The 18065-nt window shown below is 39.9% G+C and overlaps 2 protein-coding genes across 2 annotated transcripts in view; both read left to right on the top strand.

Moving 5' to 3' along the window:
• The first annotated feature begins 5340 nt into the window (after nucleotides 1-5340).
• LOC135203708 (uncharacterized) lies at nucleotides 5341-8945 on the top strand. Its single transcript, XM_064233609.1, has 2 exons — nucleotides 5341-5467; nucleotides 8011-8945. The coding sequence occupies exons 1-2, from the start codon at nucleotides 5453-5455 to the stop codon at nucleotides 8650-8652; spliced, it is 657 nt and encodes a 218-aa protein (XP_064089679.1). The 5' UTR covers nucleotides 5341-5452; the 3' UTR covers nucleotides 8653-8945.
• A 1434-nt stretch (nucleotides 8946-10379) lies between these two features.
• The window catches only part of LOC135203710 (proteasomal ATPase-associated factor 1-like), a 28216-nt gene continuing 20530 nt past the window's right edge, over nucleotides 10380-18065 (top strand). Inside the window, exon 1 of the mRNA XM_064233610.1 lies at nucleotides 10380-10461. Within this exon, the coding sequence (XP_064089680.1) occupies nucleotides 10406-10461 (56 nt within the window). The 5' untranslated portion in view covers nucleotides 10380-10405. The remainder of the gene's footprint in view (nucleotides 10462-18065) is intronic.

An 18065-nucleotide genomic window follows, 5' to 3' on the forward strand; every position in this document is an offset into this window, starting at 1 on the left:
CAACAAGAAAGGAAAAAATACTTAGACCTAGTATTTGTGAACGAGATTAATTATGTTAAAGAAATAATAGTTTATAATGCGAGTATTTCAGACCATAATGTCATAGAACTTAACAGTTCATTCCAAAGCAAGTGAAAATAGAGATAAGCAAGAAATGAAAAAGTGGGAAGGATATGGAAAATAAACAACTTCTACAGTAAAAATATAAAATGGTCAGAAATTAATGAAGAATTTAACAAAGATTGGGATAACATTTTCGTAAGTGAATGACATAAGGGTAAATACGGAGATATTATATAAAATATTGGAGAAAATAGTGGAAAAAATATATACCGAAGAAGAAAAGTAAACATCATTCATGCATACCAAGAGACAGAAGGATCTTGTTCCAGAAAATCAGAAAGTGGAAAAAAGGTCTTGCAAAAGAAAAAAATGCATGGAAAGTTATAGACTAAAAAGTAAGATAGAAAATGCAGAACAAAAGATTATACAATCAAAAGAAAATGAAAAACGGGACTTGGAAGAAAAAACCCTATTAAATATCAAGCAAAACCCCAAATATTATACTCATATGCGAAGAAGATGAATAAAAGAAGAATAGAAATAGGCCTCTGAGAATTGAAGGGAGATTAACGAATGAAAAAAAGGAAAATTTGCAACATACTGGCAGAACGATATAAGAGAGAATTCACCCCTAGAATAGATAATGAAGATAATGATATAGAAGTAAGGGAAGAAAATAGTGAATATTTAGCTGACATAGAAATTAATGAAGCTGATATTGTGCAGGCAATTAATGAAAATTAAAAATGGAGCTGCTGCAGGGCCGGATGGAGTCCCTGCTATTTTGTTAAAGAAAGTAGTTCATTCTATCGCAAAGCCACTTGCAATATTATTAAGACAAAGTGTAGATACAGGCAAGATTTATGATGAAGCTCAAAATTAGCATATATCCCCCTACTTTCAAAAGTGGATCAAGACTAGAGGCAAGTAATTATAGGCCTGTGAGTCTAACATCACATATTATGAAAGTGTATGAAAGGGTAATGAAGAAAAATATTATGAAACATTTAATAAAAAATAATTTGTTTAATATAGGACAACACGGTTTCGTACCCGGAAAAAGTACACAAACCCAACTGTTAGTCCACCGTGAGAACATATTCAAAAATATGAAAGCGGAAATGAACAGATGTGGTTTATCTAGACTTTGCAAAAGCCTTTGACAAAGTAGACCATAATATATTAGCAAAGAAAATTAGAAAACACAATATCGTAGATAAAGTAGGAAGATGGTTAAAAGAATTTTTACACAACAGAAAACAGATAGTTATTGCAAACGATGAGAAATCTGGATGAAACCAAGGTAATATCCGGTATGCCACAAGGTACGGTGCTAGCTGCAATATTGTTTGTTATTATGATTGAAGACATAGACAGTAATGTTAAGGATTCGGTAGTGAGTAGTTTCGCTGATGACACAAGAATAAGTAGAGAAATTACTTGTGATGAAAGATAGGAACGCTCTACAAAGAGACCTTAACAAAGTATATGATTGGGCAGAGGTAAATAGGATGGTATTTAACTCTGATAAATTTGAATCAATAAATTATGGAGACAGAGAAGGAAAGATATATGCATATAGGGGACCTAATAATGAGACAATCACAAATAAGGAAGCAGTTAAAGACCTTGGTGTGATGATGAATAGGAACATTTATGCAATGATCAAATAGCAATTCTGTTGGCAAAATGTAAAGCAAAATGGGAATGTTGTTACGGCACTTCAAAACAAGAAAAGCTGAACAACATGATTATGCTTTATAAAACATATGTTCGTAGTCCACTTGAATATTGCAATATGATATGGTACCCACACTATCAAAAGGATATTGCACAAATAGAGAGTGTACAAAGGTCCTTTACAGCTAGAATAGAAGAAGTTAAGGACCTAGACTACTGGGAAAGACTACAATCCTTAAAATTATATAGTCTAGAAAGGAGAAGAGAACGCTACATGATAATTCAGGCATGGAAACAGATAGAAGGAAATAACAGAAAATATCATGGAACTAAAAATATCAGAAAGAGCAAGCAGAGGTAGATTAATAGTGCCCAAAACTATACCAGGAAAATTAAGGAAAGCACACAGGACATTAATCCACTACGCAACCAGCATCGATAATGCAGCGTCTATTCAATGCGTTTGCCAGACTCATCTGAGGAATATATCAGGAGTGAGAGTAGATGTGTTTAAGAATAAGCTCGACAAATATCTAAACTGCATCCCAGACCATCCAAGATTGGAAGATGCAAAATATACCGGAAGATGTACTAGCAACTCTCTGGTAGACATTAGAGGCGCCTCACACTGAGGGACCTGGGGCAACCCGAACGAACTGTAAGGTAAGGTAAGGTAAGGTCTCTCTCTCTCTCAAGGCCACGAGGTCTTCTGCATCAACCTGGGGATAAACAGCTTTCGAGAAAGTTCGAAGTAACTCTCAAAAAATTAGAAATTTCATGAACTTTCTTTATTTCCAGTCACGGTCGAGGATCTGAATCAATCACACGTCCAGGACCCGAACTGAACCTGGGAATTTCAGTCGATTGATCTTGGCAATTGGCCCGCGGCGTGGCTAAAGGGTGCCTAAATCAGTTTCACGGACGCACACTGGGTGAATGTTTGCGAAAGGAGTGTTTTGTTTTATGCTAGAGAGGTTTTTTTATGTTTATTCATCGTAAAATGATGCAAAGTTCAGTTTCAGTCCTTCACTGACAAATGTTTTGCGAGGTTGCTGAAGTAGTGTGTTTTTTCTGCTAGGAATTGTGTTGTTTTTTTTTCATTGTAAAATGATGCAAAGTTCAGTTTCAGTCCTTCACAGACAAACGTTTTGCGAGGTTGCTTAAGTAGTGTTTTTTTTTCTAGGAAGTAGGTTTTTTATGTTTATGCGAAATTAGTGTTTATTTTATGCTAGTTTGTCTTTATTTTTAATTGTTTATTCATTGTAAAATGATGCTAAGTTCACTTTCAGTCCTTCACAGACAAAATGTTTTGCAAGGTTGCTAAAGTAATGTTTTTTTGTGCTAGGAAGTAGGTTTTTTAGTTTATGCGAAATTAGTGGTTTTTTATGCTAGTTTGTCTTTATTTTTAATTGTTTATTCATTGTAAAATGATGCTACGTTCACTTTCAGTCCTTCACAGACAAACCTTTTTGCAAGGTTGCTGAAGGAGTGAGTTTTTTCTGCTAGGGAGTGTGTGTGTGTATTATTTTATGTTTATTCATTGTAAAATGATGCTAAGTTCAGTTTCAGGCCTTCACAGACAAACTTTTTGCAAGGTTGCTAAAGCAGTGTGTGTTTTTTTTTTAGGAAGTAGGTTTTTTTATGTTTATGCGAAAATAGTGTTTTTTTTATGCGAGTGTGTCTTTATTTTCAAATGTTTATTCATTGTAAACTGATGCTAAGTTCAGTTTCAGACCTTCAGACAAACCTTTTGCAAGGTTGGTGATAGTGAGTGGTTTTTTTTCTGCTAGGAAGTGTGTTTTTTTCTTAATGTCTATTTATTGTTAATTGTTGCCAAATTTAGTTTCAGCCCTTCACAAATTAAAAATAATGTTTGCCAATAGGAATGTTTTTTTTCTCTCTATCGCTCTCTAGAAAGTAAGTGTGCTTTTTAAGCAGGTTGCTGAAAGTGTGTGTGTTTTTCTGCTGGATAGTAGGTATTTTTAATTTGTTTATTGCAAAAGAATGCCAAAAGTAGTGTTTTTTTTCTCTCTCTCTCTCTCTTTGGAAAGAATGTTTTTTTCAACAGTTTCCCAAAAAGTGAGTTTTTTTCTTCTAGGAAGTCTGTTTCTTTTTTTTCTTATTTATTTATGGCAAGGTTGCCAAAATCAGTTTCATGTCCTCATTGATAGCAGTTTGCCAAACGAGTGTGCTGTCTTTCTCCTATAGAAAGTAAGTTTATTGGTTGTTTTTTTTTCAAGTTTATTTATTGTTATTTCACTCCTATATCCGGTATTCACTTTCCAAGATTCACATGTGTTCTTTTTTTTCTAGATATTCGGTTTGTTCAGTTTATCTATTGCATTTTTTTTTTCACTCCAAAACTCCCACTTTACTCTGGGAGTTTTGTGAGGGTTTCTTTTTTTTCTTCTTCTTCTTCTAGAAAGTTGGTTGTCTTTCGAGTTCATTTATTAAAACAACCCAGTTTTATTCTCTGAGCGTCTAGCATTTTTTTTTTTTTTCATCCAGAAAGTTTCTTTTTTATTTCCTGCAATTTCCCTCCAAAAATAATAGGAGCCAGAAATTTCAAAAACTAAAGCCAAAAGCACCCACAGTGTTTCTTTATCTAGAAAGTCTTTTTTTTTAAGTTTATATATTGCTATTTTACTCCCAAAATACTCTTTATTTGCAATGAGACTTCGGTGATGGAATCCCAGTGTTTTTCTGCCCCGAAAGTCGGTTTTTTTAAAGTTTATATATTGCTATTCAACTCTCAAAAAAAACTTTATTTACAATGAGACATTGGTGATTGAATCCCAGAGTTTCTCTACCTAGATAGTCTGTTTTTTGAAGTTTATATATTGCCATTTTACTCTCAAAAACTCTTTATTTACTGTCTGAGACTCCGATTTGGAATCTCAGAGTTTCTCTACTTAGGAAGTTTGTTTTTTTAAAGTTTATATATTGCTATTTAACTTCAAAATACTCTTTATTTACAATGAGACTTCGTTGATGGAATCCCAAAAATTTTCTACCTTAGAAGTCAGTTTTTTAAGTTTGTATATTGCTATTTTACCCTCAAAAACTCTTTATTTACAATGAGACATTGGTGATTGAATCCCAGAGTTTTTCTACTTAAAAAGTCAGTTTTTCTAAAGTTTATATAGTATTGCTATTTAACTCTCAAAATACTCTTTTATTTACAATGAGACTTCGGTGATGGAATCCTGGGTCTAAAAACGCCATCAGTCACTGTCAATCACCGTCAAATCACCGTCGATAACACGAGCTACGAGATCGAAAATGAAAGTTCGTAGGCAACCAAGAGCAGTAGCAGGCCCAGTGTTGCCAATTGGTATGTGTTTACCCTCCAAACTGGGTATAAGACTTACACAAAACCATGGTATAAGTGAAATTAGCATATCTATTTGTAGTATATATACATATTAGAGCAATTTTATCATTATTGCATTACTATTACAACTAGAATTAACGGAAATAGTTTGTAAATGCATCGCCGAATGTGTGAAGCTCCACTAAATTGACAACGATGGTAGCAGCAGCTGTTGGCCGTGACGTCACGGCGTTCGTTCGACGATTTCACCCTTGGAGTATATATAAGGGCGAGGGTCCCACACCGTTTCTGTCACAACCCTCAAGGTCCACATACAGTCAACATCATTCTGCTTCTGTAACTGTGTTTGTGTGTGTGTGCGCTTGAGTGCACTTCATGGCTCTGAGATTGGTGAGTTTTGGGGGGATGGGTGGGGGGGCGTCGGTGGTGGTGGTTGTGGGGGGAGGGAAAGTAGTCAGTGGTTCTGTGAAGATGTACTAAGGTGTTTATTTGTGGCTTATGAAGAAATTAGACCTATGGTTTTGTAAATACATCACAGTCCATTTCAACCTACAAATTATATATATACATACATATATTATATATACACATTCACTCTTGCTACACCCACAGGCTCATAGAGTTAGACCTATGGCTTTGTAAATACATTACAGGCCATTTCAATCTACACATATACTGTATATACAAATATATATATATACATATATACATATATATATATATATATATATATATATATATATATATATATATATATATTATATATATACACACACTCTTGCTACACCCATAGTCTGTCGGAGCAATTAGACCAATGGTGTTGCAGATGGACATTTACAGTCCATCTCAACCTACACATTATATATGTGTGTATATATACATTCAATCTATCACTCTACACCTACACCCACTACTATACAGAGGTAAAAGATTAAAGAAGCTTTCAATTCTGTTTTAAGAAGTTAGAGTGACATCATTCTTCTTCTTCCAAAAAAAAAATGGAAAATACCCTTGACTTCCAACAAAGTAATTTAACTAACAATACTTGAAATAAAAAAACAAATTAATTCCTTTTCTTAAAATGGATTAATCCTTCGTAAAACTTCAGGATAATCTTACGTTTTCGAAAGGATTAAGATCATAAATTAACTCAAAAGAGAACTCGTTTTGATATCCAAGACTTGGAAAGTTTCTCGTATCTCGTAGAGACTAAAGAAACTCACTGTAACTCGTTGGATAAATTTACACAGACGCAAAGGTGCAGAGAAAGCTGCTCTTCCGACTTTATAAATATATAAACACACGAAGCCTAGCTTAGCTTTCTAATTGTCTAACTCCCTAGACTTACAAAGTCACGCGAGAGTGAAAAGAAAGCTAAATTAACTGTGCAAAGAAACCACTTGACACAGAAACGCGAATTTTTTAACTTTCTACAACTCTCTAGACCTATACAGCAAGTGACGCATCTAAAAAAAGTAAATAACGAAGCCTAGCTTAGCTCCCTACTTGGACCTAAGCCTACGCAGCTAATGAAGCGTTTCAAGTAGTACTAAAAAATAATAAATCCCAGCTAGTTCCCTAACTTTCTAATTTTCTAGAAAGCGAAGCAATAACTTAGTTTATATGAGAATGAAGGTGGAAACAGCCTCATCTCTCTCTCTCTCTCTCTCTCTCTCTCTCTCTCTCTCTCTCTCTCTCTCTCTCTCTCTCTCTCTCTCTCTCTCTCTCTATAAGCAAAACGCATCAACCAGCTCGTTAGAGCGATAATGCTTTTAAAAGCCAGCCATATACTTTTCAAAAGTGGATGATAATTCATGCAAAAAGGCTCATTGGGGAGACTATTTGAATATTTAAATTTTCGCCGTTGGAAAATCCGAAACAACACACACACACACACACATATGATATATATATATATATATATATATATATATATATATATATATATATATATATATATATGTATATATATATAAAGTGGTCGTCATGTAGCCTTTGTTGATGGAATGGTAGAAATATGGCGCAGGATTTGTGACTTGTAATGTATTCATAAAATGCTTACTTTTTTTGTTTTAATGTCATTCTGGAAGATGTATTTGTATAAATAAGTTGCTTATTTAATTGGGAATGTATACATACACCTAAATACGTCTATATATACGCATTGCACACGTATACACACGGAAACGTACATAAATGTACACAGGTACCTTGAACCATTCTACTCAACTGTAAGTTGACAGGACACAATTTAAGACATTATATACAAGTACACAAACATCACATACAGGTACTCATGCACAAACGCATACACAGACATCTCCTTCCCTTCTGGAATGCGTACATACACCAAGATACGTATGCATACACACACGGGAATACGTACAGAAACATACACACAACACGAAGCTCACAAGAGTGAACGGACAACCGTTTGTTAAGTTTACATAAACGTTACATACAGCTACACAAACACGTGCACAAACACCTCCTCCCTCCCCTTCTCCCTCTTCCCCACCAATAGGAGGAGAAATTTTCCCCCTCCTCCCACACCAACGGGGAGGAGAAAGTTAAATACACAGAGATCTTCCCTCAAGGAGAACTGGCAAAGATGGCTTCTCTCTTTCGTAAGGGAAAGTCTATTATTGTTTTCACTTTCCTCGAGGCGGAGAGATGATGGAGGAGGCGATGGAGATGTTGGAGAATACGATGGAGAAGAGGATGGAGATGAAAAGGTGGATGATTTATGGAGAATCTGTTGATAACTTACTTAACATTCTCTATCTGTTATGGCTCAGGGAGGTAGCTATTCTTAGACCTATATTTCATTTATTTGTAGAGAGAGGGGGAGAGAAAGACTCTCTCTCTCTCTCTCTCTCTCTCTCTCTCTCTCTCTCTCTCTCTCACTGTATTTTTCTCTCTCCCTTCTACAGGTACTCTGGGTGGCCCTAGCGGCCTTGGCCTCTGTAGAGGCCAAACCTCGCTACATAGCCATCCCTCTACAGGACATCAGGCTGGTGAGGCACGCCAGATCTGTTCCTTCTGACGATGCTCCTTCTTCAGTTCCTTATTTAGCTGCACTTCCTGTAGCAAGTAACGTGAGGCAAGGGCGCTACGACCCCGCTCCTTACGAGCAACCTAGCCACCTGTTCCTGCAGCGGGACCAGAGACAAAAGAGAGAGGGAGAGAGAGCATCGGCCTATCTCGCGCGCCATCTTCAGGAGGGGCGATCTGACCAGCAGAGGACGCCCGTGTATTCACGCCTTCAGGAGAGGGCGGGACAGGCTAGCCAGCAGAGGACGCCCGTTTACGGCTTCCTGCAGGAGGGCCAAGCCAGCGAGAGAGTGCCAATCTACGCCCAACCGCAGGCTGCCTACGCAGAGGGCGCCGACGAAGACGTCCTTCTACCCGACGGCTCCGACAGGTACGAGAGGCAGGCGGGGCACCACGGAGGAGGGTACGGTGGGGGTAACGATCACGTGGACTACGGCGCCTACACGGGCGGCTATGGCGCCTTCGGGTGGTACTCCGACCACCCAGTCTGCATTAACTGCGGATATCACCGCAGGCGCTGAAGAAAGAATATATATATATATAAGTTGATGCCCTTGACTGATCTTTAAAATGCCTTTTGCCCTGGGCAGTTGGGGAAGCGTTATTCGAAGAGTTAGACTTACCCGAAAAAGTCCAAAAAGTATTGACCCCAAAAATAGGACCCACCCTAAAAAAAAGTCCCAAAAACTAGACCCACCCAAACGTAGTATTTACAGTACCCCTTTTTTTTTCATAAGAGCAATACCTCCCCTAGACCCACGTCAATGTTTTCATATTTATTAATTTCCCCAACGTCATAATTCCCCAAATTCCACACGAAACAATCCCCCCCACCCACCCCCCCCCCCCCCCCCTTTCCCCACCCCCCCCAACCCCCCACATTTCATCTCCTAAATCACCACCACCCCCAACCCCCCACTACAGCAAGGTGGGGTAGTCCCCAGCTGCCCAATACGATATTCATCAAATCTAGTCTATGTGCACCTTAGTTGCAATATTGTTATTTCCTGACTTTGTTTTCACCTTTTTATCCAAAGTTGTTAATAAAATTGTTGCTTTTGTAAGGTGTTGTTTATTCATTAAACCTGTCTTCTGTTCTTTTCTAAATGTTGTTTCTTTGGATTTGCGTAGTTTAAGAGCAGTATGTCAAATGCCTCTAGAACAAGAATTATATAAAATAGAATAAAAAAAATTGCTAAAAGTAGACATATTAAAGAATAAACTATGTACTTAACTGAAAGTTACGACATTGAAATTTTTTTTTAACTGTATTCATATTTGTTTATTACACACACAAATTTAAATATCTTTCATATTTAAAATAATTTAAGCCTAATTTTGTAACATCGTCCTAAAATACAGACAATTTGGTGACCGATGTTTTACTTAACATTTAAATAATTATAACTAATTTATTACCAATAATACACTGAAGACGTTTACCAGAATTTCACTTATCCTCAAAGTAATCGTAAACAATTTATTACAAATAATACAGTACAAAAATTTACCATAGTCTCACTTATTTTCTAAGTGACTATATACGCATCTTTTTTCGTCTCGACCATTTTTTACTTTTAAAAAAAGTCAATAATCGTATTTGAAATCAATTTGATTTCGATACGCACTAAAATTATATACAATATTGTACCTAATATATATAATATATTATATCTAATATATATATATATATATATATATATATATTATATATATATATAATATATATAATATACTAAATAACGATAAGTAATATTCATGTGGCCCTTTGACAGCCAAAACATTTTGAAAAACAAAAATGCAATGAGTGAATTATTGTAATTTTTCATTGCAATTCGTATTGCTAAGATGAACGTTCCTTACGAAATAAAATAATAAAACTAACACGTAATGCTGATTCGCTCATGAAACCATATTAAATCATTAATATACTCTATATTATTAAATATTAATTATTATTTTCGTCAATAGAATGTTATGTATACTATAAGATAATCTATAATACTTTTAAAAGTACTTAGCGAACAGCTTTCATTACCAGTTGTGTTTACACATTAACCTTCTAAATCAAACACAAATAAATGGAACTGTGGGGTTTAATCTATTAGTTATGTTTAAAAAGTATTATGTAATAAAAATTATATATATGTAATTATAATTTTCTAATTTTTATGATAATTAATGCCTTAAAATATAAATTAGATATATAAATAAGGTCAAAAGGTTTTCGATATGTGGCACTACTGCACAGATGTAAACAAAAGGACGGTCCCAATGGCAGCAGGACGCAGCGTTCTCGTCGTTCAGAGCGACTGGCACGACTCTCTGAGGTGAATTTTATCCCAATCAAACGACTGCAAATGGCAGGTTAATTGGTTTAAATCATCTTAGGGTTAATTTAGAGCGTTAAAGGTAGCCAGGACAGGGGTGTGAGGGTTATCATTAGGGGTTCCTGTCACAGGTGCTGGGTAGCACCATGCCTTTATTAGGACGTCCTGTGCTGTTATTGCTGATTTCGTTAATGTTTCTTTCATTTTTTAGAACAATGTTTATGGCCGGGATTCCGTTTGGCTGATTGAGTTAAAAGAATTTTTATTTAACCTGTTGCCCTCGTAGGGGTTAGTGGCAGCAGCACACCTCATTCTGTACACTGTAGGCATTACTTAAGTCAAGGTTTTCTACTGTGTACATCTACGACCCCTTTCATTCCTCTTTCCATACCGCCATTCATATTCTCTTAATCCCAAATTGCCTTCCTCAACCGTCTCTTAGGGTAAACAATCATGGACGATCCACCATCATCACGCTGGCCAGGTCTTATTCACTCAATATTTAATTGGTGAAACAAGAATACAATTACAACTCTAAGCATACCATTCAAAAGATTGAAGTTTTGTCAACATAATGTGATATATGAAAGCCCCATATGAACTAAAATAAGCATGTGACACTCTTCGTAAAATATGTTTTCAAGGCAGTTTTGAAATCCAATATGGCAGCTATCGTCAGGCTGGCCAGTCTAATCTCAGCACTCATTTGAACAATGTTACCGTATATATGTAACGTTTATTGATCTTTCTCAAGATTGCAGTTGTAATCAGGAGAATAAAACAACATTTTGTTGCCTATATTAGTGAAAGTATGAAACTTGTTATTCCCGGGGTCATGGTTTGAACTGAATTAATTTTTACCTCGTAATCGGTGGTTTTATCCTTTCTGCCATCACAACTGAAACTCCACAGTGCTTATTTGATTGTAATTATACACATTATTGGTCTTAATCCACTCCAAGTTGCACTTGAACCACGTTGCTGTTCTTGGTTCCTAAGCGCTCACTCCACAAACACAGTTACGAGCAGCAGACGACGACACTCTTTATGAGATGCAAAGCTTTATTCCTTTAATTGTTTACTTTACTCATTATTTAGTTTAACTTTACTTTGTTACTTCAAAATGTTTATTTAATTCATGTCTATTATCCCTTTTTTGCAACCAAATTACCCCGAAAAATTACAGATATTTCTAAAGTGGATACAATCCAATGTTTCTAACCTTGTTGTACTTCTGGCTGCTGAAAACCATCGCGGAGCAAACGACGATTAGTGGATTATATATATATATTTTTTTTTTTTTGCTAGCACTTTTCATTGATTTGAGTCTATATTAGTATTTTGATTTTTTTAATAACTGTATGCCAGAAATAAATGTAACCTTTAATGTTTGCATGCTAAAAATGGCAAAATCGTCGTTGCCACATTAGTGGAGCTTCACACATACGCCGATGCATTATTATAAACTGTTTCCATGAATTCTAGTTGTCATAGTAATGCAATAATGATAAAATTGCTTTAATATTCATGTATATATACATACTTCAAATACATAGGCTAATTTCACCAATTTCCACGTTTTGTGTAAGTCTTATACCCAGTTTGGAGGGTGAACACATACCAATTGGCAACAGATAGAGAGAGGAGGGAAGGTGAAGGAAGGAAGAAGGACAGGGGTGGCAGTGGGGAGGTGGGGGGAGAGGGTAGGACAAGTGTCGTTATTCTTTACGATTAATGATTCACGATACCCTTATAAATTACAGCACTGGGAGTAATACACTATAGCAAAATCTCGTTTGGATATGAGTGCTCGTTACAGAAATATTGCCAAAAAACGTGCTTGCACTGTCTCTGAAACCCATAATAGGTATGCTGCTTAGTTGTCAATCAAGTATTTTTTACAAGCTAGCTATTGTATAAATTTGCATTTTTCTCAATCAAAACATATTCACCTCAATTCTAACTTTCCTCTTTTAACGACTTTCTGGTCATTGCAAATTCGGCCCCATTAATTTCTTATGGTGCGAAAACAGACAGAGGCCCAGGGATCGAAAGCGATTGCATCACACTACGGCAGTAAAACATCTTAATACAGGCGGTCCCCGGGTTACGACGGGGTTCCGTTCTTGAGACGCGTCGTAAGCCGAAAATCGTCGTAAGCCAGAACATCGTCAAAAATCCTAAGAAAACCTTACTTTTAAAATGCTTTGGGTGCATTGAAAACTACATAAACTGCATTCTTACGGCATTTTTCATAAAAAAAACCTTCAAATATTGATTATTTTGCATTTTTGGTGTCATATTTCATCTCCCAGATGAGCGTTGTAGGCACCGTAACCCTGGAACATGTGTTGTAACCCTGGAAATAACGTCTATTGACAAGCGTCGTAACCTCGGAACGTCGTAAGCCGACACCGTCGTAACCCGGGGACTGCCTGTATATCCAAAAAGTAAATAATAAAGATATATATGCGCATTACGATTATAACAATTACATGAATAGCTGAAAACAATCTGCATGAATAACTGGTAAACTGTTCTGCAAGAAAGTTGAGTATAGCAATTCATTTACAATAGGTACGAAAGTCAAGATTGTGACGTCATAATACAGGGCTTAAAGGAACGTTCTAATTCCGAAAAATAATTACTTAAATTTGAGTCAGGAATCGAGTTACTTTTTCAATAACAAATATTTTCAAATTAATCATCATAAATATGTAAAATATTGATGTTTTACTATTTACTTAAATAATTATCAAGTGCACGCTACGTCGTCGTCTTCTACCAAAACAGTAGTTTCCTTGAAAACGTCGTGGCCGGGGACCGTTTTCCGATTGTTGTGATGAAAGTGCCCCAGCCTCTATGGGTACAAGTGGTGTGTGGATTTATCACAGGAAATGGGAATTTGTTCATGAAACTTACCTGTCAGATATATATATAGCTGTATTTTTCCGAATCCGACAGAAATTTAAACACTTACGACACACGCAGTGGAGTCAGTGGTTAGTACCCATTCCCGCCGCTGGGAGGCGGGTATCAGGAATCATTCCCATTTTCTATGCATAATTTTTCTGTCGCCGGTGCTGAAAACACCTGTTTGCAGCACCTCCCCCATCCAGATTTTTGGAAACTTACTATGCTACTTGAGTATCCCTTTTGGTTTTTCTTTGGTGGTCTTGAATTGGATCGGTGGCTTGGCACACGTGACTTTGGATTGATTTGAATTTGGTATTGATTTTTCTTTGATCAAGATGTCAGGGTCTAGTTCTGCTAGCGCTAGATTTTGTTCTATTGTCCGGAATGGTAGAGGTAGGGCTACTGCAAAGCTTCAGTAGACCCACATTGGGATTCTGGTTTGTAAAGTTTGCAGGGGGAATGAATGTACGTTTGAAAGTCGTTGTAAGGAGTGTGAAAGATTAACAGAGTCGGAATGGAAGGGCGTATGAAACCTATCTTAAGAAACTTGAGCGAGATAGGTTAAGGAGGTCTTCCTCCAGGAGTGTTTCAGGTAGGCAAGTTTTAATTAATTCTCCTGCTAACCTCCTTCTGTAGATTATGCTCCTACCCTGTAGTGTTGCCTCCCCTGCCAAACCCCTGAAACAGTGTCGGTAGAAGGTAATACTTTATCGCTAATTCTCTTGAATCGATTCGTAACTTAGAATCAAAAGGTGTTAGCTCTGGAGAGCAAAAGTGAAGAGAAGTGCAGTGAAAGTGCCCCTTGTGTAGTGGAGGGTGCGTCAGATCGGCCTCATTCCGCCTCTAGACCTAGACCTCTGCTTGACTCCCAGATTACGGGGAGAGAGCATGTCGAAAGTCGAAGGAGGGTTACGAGGAACCCCCACGATCTGGCGTGCCTTCGGCAGCTTCTGACGAACCTACCCAGACTGCCAAGGAGCGTGCGCGTGCACGTCTTCTCAAGGAGTGCTTTTCGTCTTCTGAAGCTTCCTCCCCCGCGCAAGGGGTGGAGCTCTCATACCGCATCACGTCCGCTGAAAAGGACGGCTCGCGTTCGGGACGCTTCACGTCCAAGTTGTTCTCCGGAACTTTGCTCGTCGCCTGATAGTGCGTTTGCTGCTTTTCCTCCGCAGAAGAAGCGTAAGGATTATTCGGAGGCGGAGTCTTTCCTAGATGTTTCATTCGAGCGCCGCCGTCGCTCTAAGGTGCGTGAAGTGGCGGTTCCTGGGAGTAGGAAGAAGGCGTCCCCTCGCCACTCGCCTGCTCACAGGATCAGCCCCTCCCCAGAAAAGGAGGCTTCACCTACAAGCAAGATTCTCCAGTCTCTTCAGCAGCAACTTCGAGATGTTTTTTCTTCGAGAGAGACTGTTCCACGTCGCCGTAAGAAGGATGATAATCTTCCTGTGAAGAGGTCGAGGCGTTCTCCCCTCTCCCTCTCCTCGCTCGTCTCTCTCTCCGTTTTGAGGTCTCCCTCTAGAGTTCGTTCTGCTCCCCCAGCAACTTTTTTCTAGAGGAGGCGAGAAATTCGTTTCTCGCTCTCGTGAAGCGTTGTTTCCGCTGCTACGAAACTTGTTGATAAGAAGCGCGTTTCTTTAGTCCTTTAAAGATGCCGAGCGCGCTTCTGTGAAAGTCAAGCGCGCTTTAGTGGACGCCGAGCGTGATTCGGTGCAAGGTAAGCGGAGCGCCATTGGACGCTCAGCGCGTTTTAGTGGACGCTATCTGCGCGCACCAGTGGACGCTCAGCGCGCGCCAGTGGGACGCCAGGTGTACACCTGTTGCGGTCGAGCGCGCTTTCTTCAGTCGCGCCAGTAGATTGGCTTCGGACGCCAAGGCGCGCGCCTACTGGACGTCAGTTTTCCACCTCCGCAAGCGCAAGCGGAAGCGGTGAACTCTTCCTGTTCGCCGCTCTTTCTCTTTTGAGAAAGCTCGTGACTCTTCTTTACTTCCTCCGACTTCTCCAGTGTCTGAAGAGGAAATTAGTGACGCTTTCGTCGAAGTGGACGAAGAACAGCAGTTGCTCCAGTTTCGACGGACTACAGGTTGCTACAGTCAGTCTTTGCAGACACTTTCCAACCTGAAGCTCCACGTATCCTCCCTCTCAGTTTTCGTCATCCAAAGCTACTAAGATCTCGGGCTTTGTGAAAATGAAGAAGTCGCTTTCTTACGAAGCAAGCTTTTCGAAAGGTCCATGATTGGATGGAAAAAGAGAAAGCTTCAGGCAAGACTTCTTTCGCTTTAACCCACCTTCAAGACTTTGTGGCAGAGCTGGTATGTGGTATGAGGCGGGAGAAAACGTCGGAGTTAGCTTCCAGCCTCAGCTCAGGAGACTTTGGTAGTATTGTGGATGCGCCAGAAGATCTTTTGTTCTGTCTTCCTCTAAGTCTCTTGGACGCATAGTGAGTTAGACTTTCACCTTAAAGGCCTCTTCAGGACACTAGAGGTCTTTAATTTTCTTGACTGGTGCCTAGGAGTATTGGATGCCAGGTCCAGGAGTTCTGATTCCATCAGTCTGGGGGAGCTGTCCAGTGTATAATCTTGCATGGACAAGGCCCGTCAGGGATGGTTCTGAGGAATTGGCTGCTCATTTCAGCACGGGACTGCTTAAGAAGAGAGCACTTTTTTTGCAATTTTACTGCAAAGTCGGTCTCACCAGCGCAAAAAGCGGATCTTCTTTTCGCTCCTTTTCTCAGAACATCTCTTCCCCCAGTCTATGGTAAAGGACATAGCGGCCAGTCTCCAGGAGAAAAGCAACCCAACGACCTTCTGGCACAGTCATCTAGGAAGCCTACTACTACTTCGTCTTCTGGGTCCTCTGCTTTGAAGAAATCGAAGCCCTTTCGATCCGCTTCTTCGTCGAAGCCAGCCCCTCGAGGAAGAGGCCTTTCTTTAAGAGGCAAGACTCCACTCCTTCCAAGAGCAAGAAGTGAGAGGGAAGTCCTTCAGCCACCGGTTAGGAGCCAGGCTTCTACATTTCGCGAAAGCTTGGGAAGAGAGAGGTGCCGACGCTTGGTCTCTGGACATCGTCAGAAGGGGTACAGAATTCCTTTCCTGAGTTACCCCCGCTGTCTTCGACACCAAAGGATTTGTCTCCTTCGTATCAGGGAGAAAAGCAGAAAGTGCTTCACGATCTACTAGATCAAATGATCGAGAAGCAGGCGGTGGAAGACAGGTCTTCGACCGGAGTTCTCCGGGGTTTTACAACCGTCTGTTCTTAGTGCCGAAGCAGTCAGGGGGGTGGCGCCCCGTTCTGGATGTTCAGCATCTAAATCGCTTCGTTACCAAGCAGAAGTTCAAGATGGAGAACACCTCAATCCGTGCTTGCAGCCTTAAGACCGGGGGATTGGATGGTCTCTTTAGACCTTCAGGACGCATACTTTCACGTCCCCATCCATCCCCGATCAAGGAAATACCTGCGGTTTTGTCCTGAAAGGGAAGATTTTCCAATTCAGGGCACTCTGCTTCGGTCTCAGCACGGCGCCGATGGTGTTCACCGTTCTTATGAAGAACGTTGCGAGGTGGCTCCATCTTGCGGAAAATAAGGATCTCTCTCTACCTAGACGACTGGCTTATTCGAGCCTCATCGCAAGACCGTGTCTGAAGGACCTTCACACGACTCTGTCGTTAGCGAGGTCCCTGGGACTTCTGGGTGAATCTCGAAAAGTCGCATCTGACTCCTTCTCAATCCTTAGTCCTATCTGGGGATTCAGATGGACTCAGTGGCTTTTCGGGCGCTTCCGTCCCAGGGGCGACAACTTCAATGCCTGGACAAAGTGTCGGCCTTTCTAGGGAAGGAAACATGCTCGGTGAGGGAATGGATGAGTCTGCTGGGGACCATTTCCTCACTGGAGAAGTTTGTTTCTCTGGGTAAGGTTGCACCTCCGACCACTTCAGTTCTTCCTCTCAAGCAATTGGTCACGCAAACAGGATCTAGAAGAGGTCTTGTTGTTGACGGAAGAAGTGAAAAAGCACCTCAAATGGTGGTTTTGGATCCAAAGAAGCTTGCGGAAGGACTTTCGCTCAAGCTTCGGAACCCCGACCTAGTGTTGTCCTCCGACGCGTTCCTCCACGGGTTGGGGAGCAAACACTGGGAGGGAGAGAAGTGTCCAGGCACCTGGAGCGAGGGGAACAGGTATCCTGGCACATCAAATCTACAAGAACTTTCAGCGGTTTTACCTTGCTCTAATGTTTCCTCCAAGAGGAAGTCTCCAACAAAGTGGTTCAGATAAACTCGGACAACACCACAGCCTTGGCATACCCTCAGGAAACAGGGGGGAACTCACTCTCCTTCTCTGTTCGCCATCGCGAAGAATATCCTGATTTGGGCGAAGTCGCAAAACGTCACGATTCTGACAAGATTTGTGTCAGGCGTGGAAAACGTGCGAGCGGACCTTCTCAGTCGGCAAGGACAGCTTCTGCCGACGGAATGGACCCTTCATCAGGAAGTATGCCAGGCGCTATGGAAGCTGTGGGGACGTCCTCATGTGGACGTTTTCCGCAACTTCCCGAACGAAGAGACTTCCGCTGTATTGCTCCCCAGTTTCTGGACCCGGGAGCAGTGGCAGTAGACGCCCTACTGTGGAATTGGTCGGGACTAGACATTTATTTACGCTTTTCCCCATTCAAAATCCTCTGGGAAGTAATGAGGAAGT

This window comes from Macrobrachium nipponense, chromosome 36, assembly GCF_015104395.2.
Source record: "Macrobrachium nipponense isolate FS-2020 chromosome 36, ASM1510439v2, whole genome shotgun sequence".
Classification (NCBI taxonomy): domain Eukaryota; kingdom Metazoa; phylum Arthropoda; class Malacostraca; order Decapoda; family Palaemonidae; genus Macrobrachium; species Macrobrachium nipponense.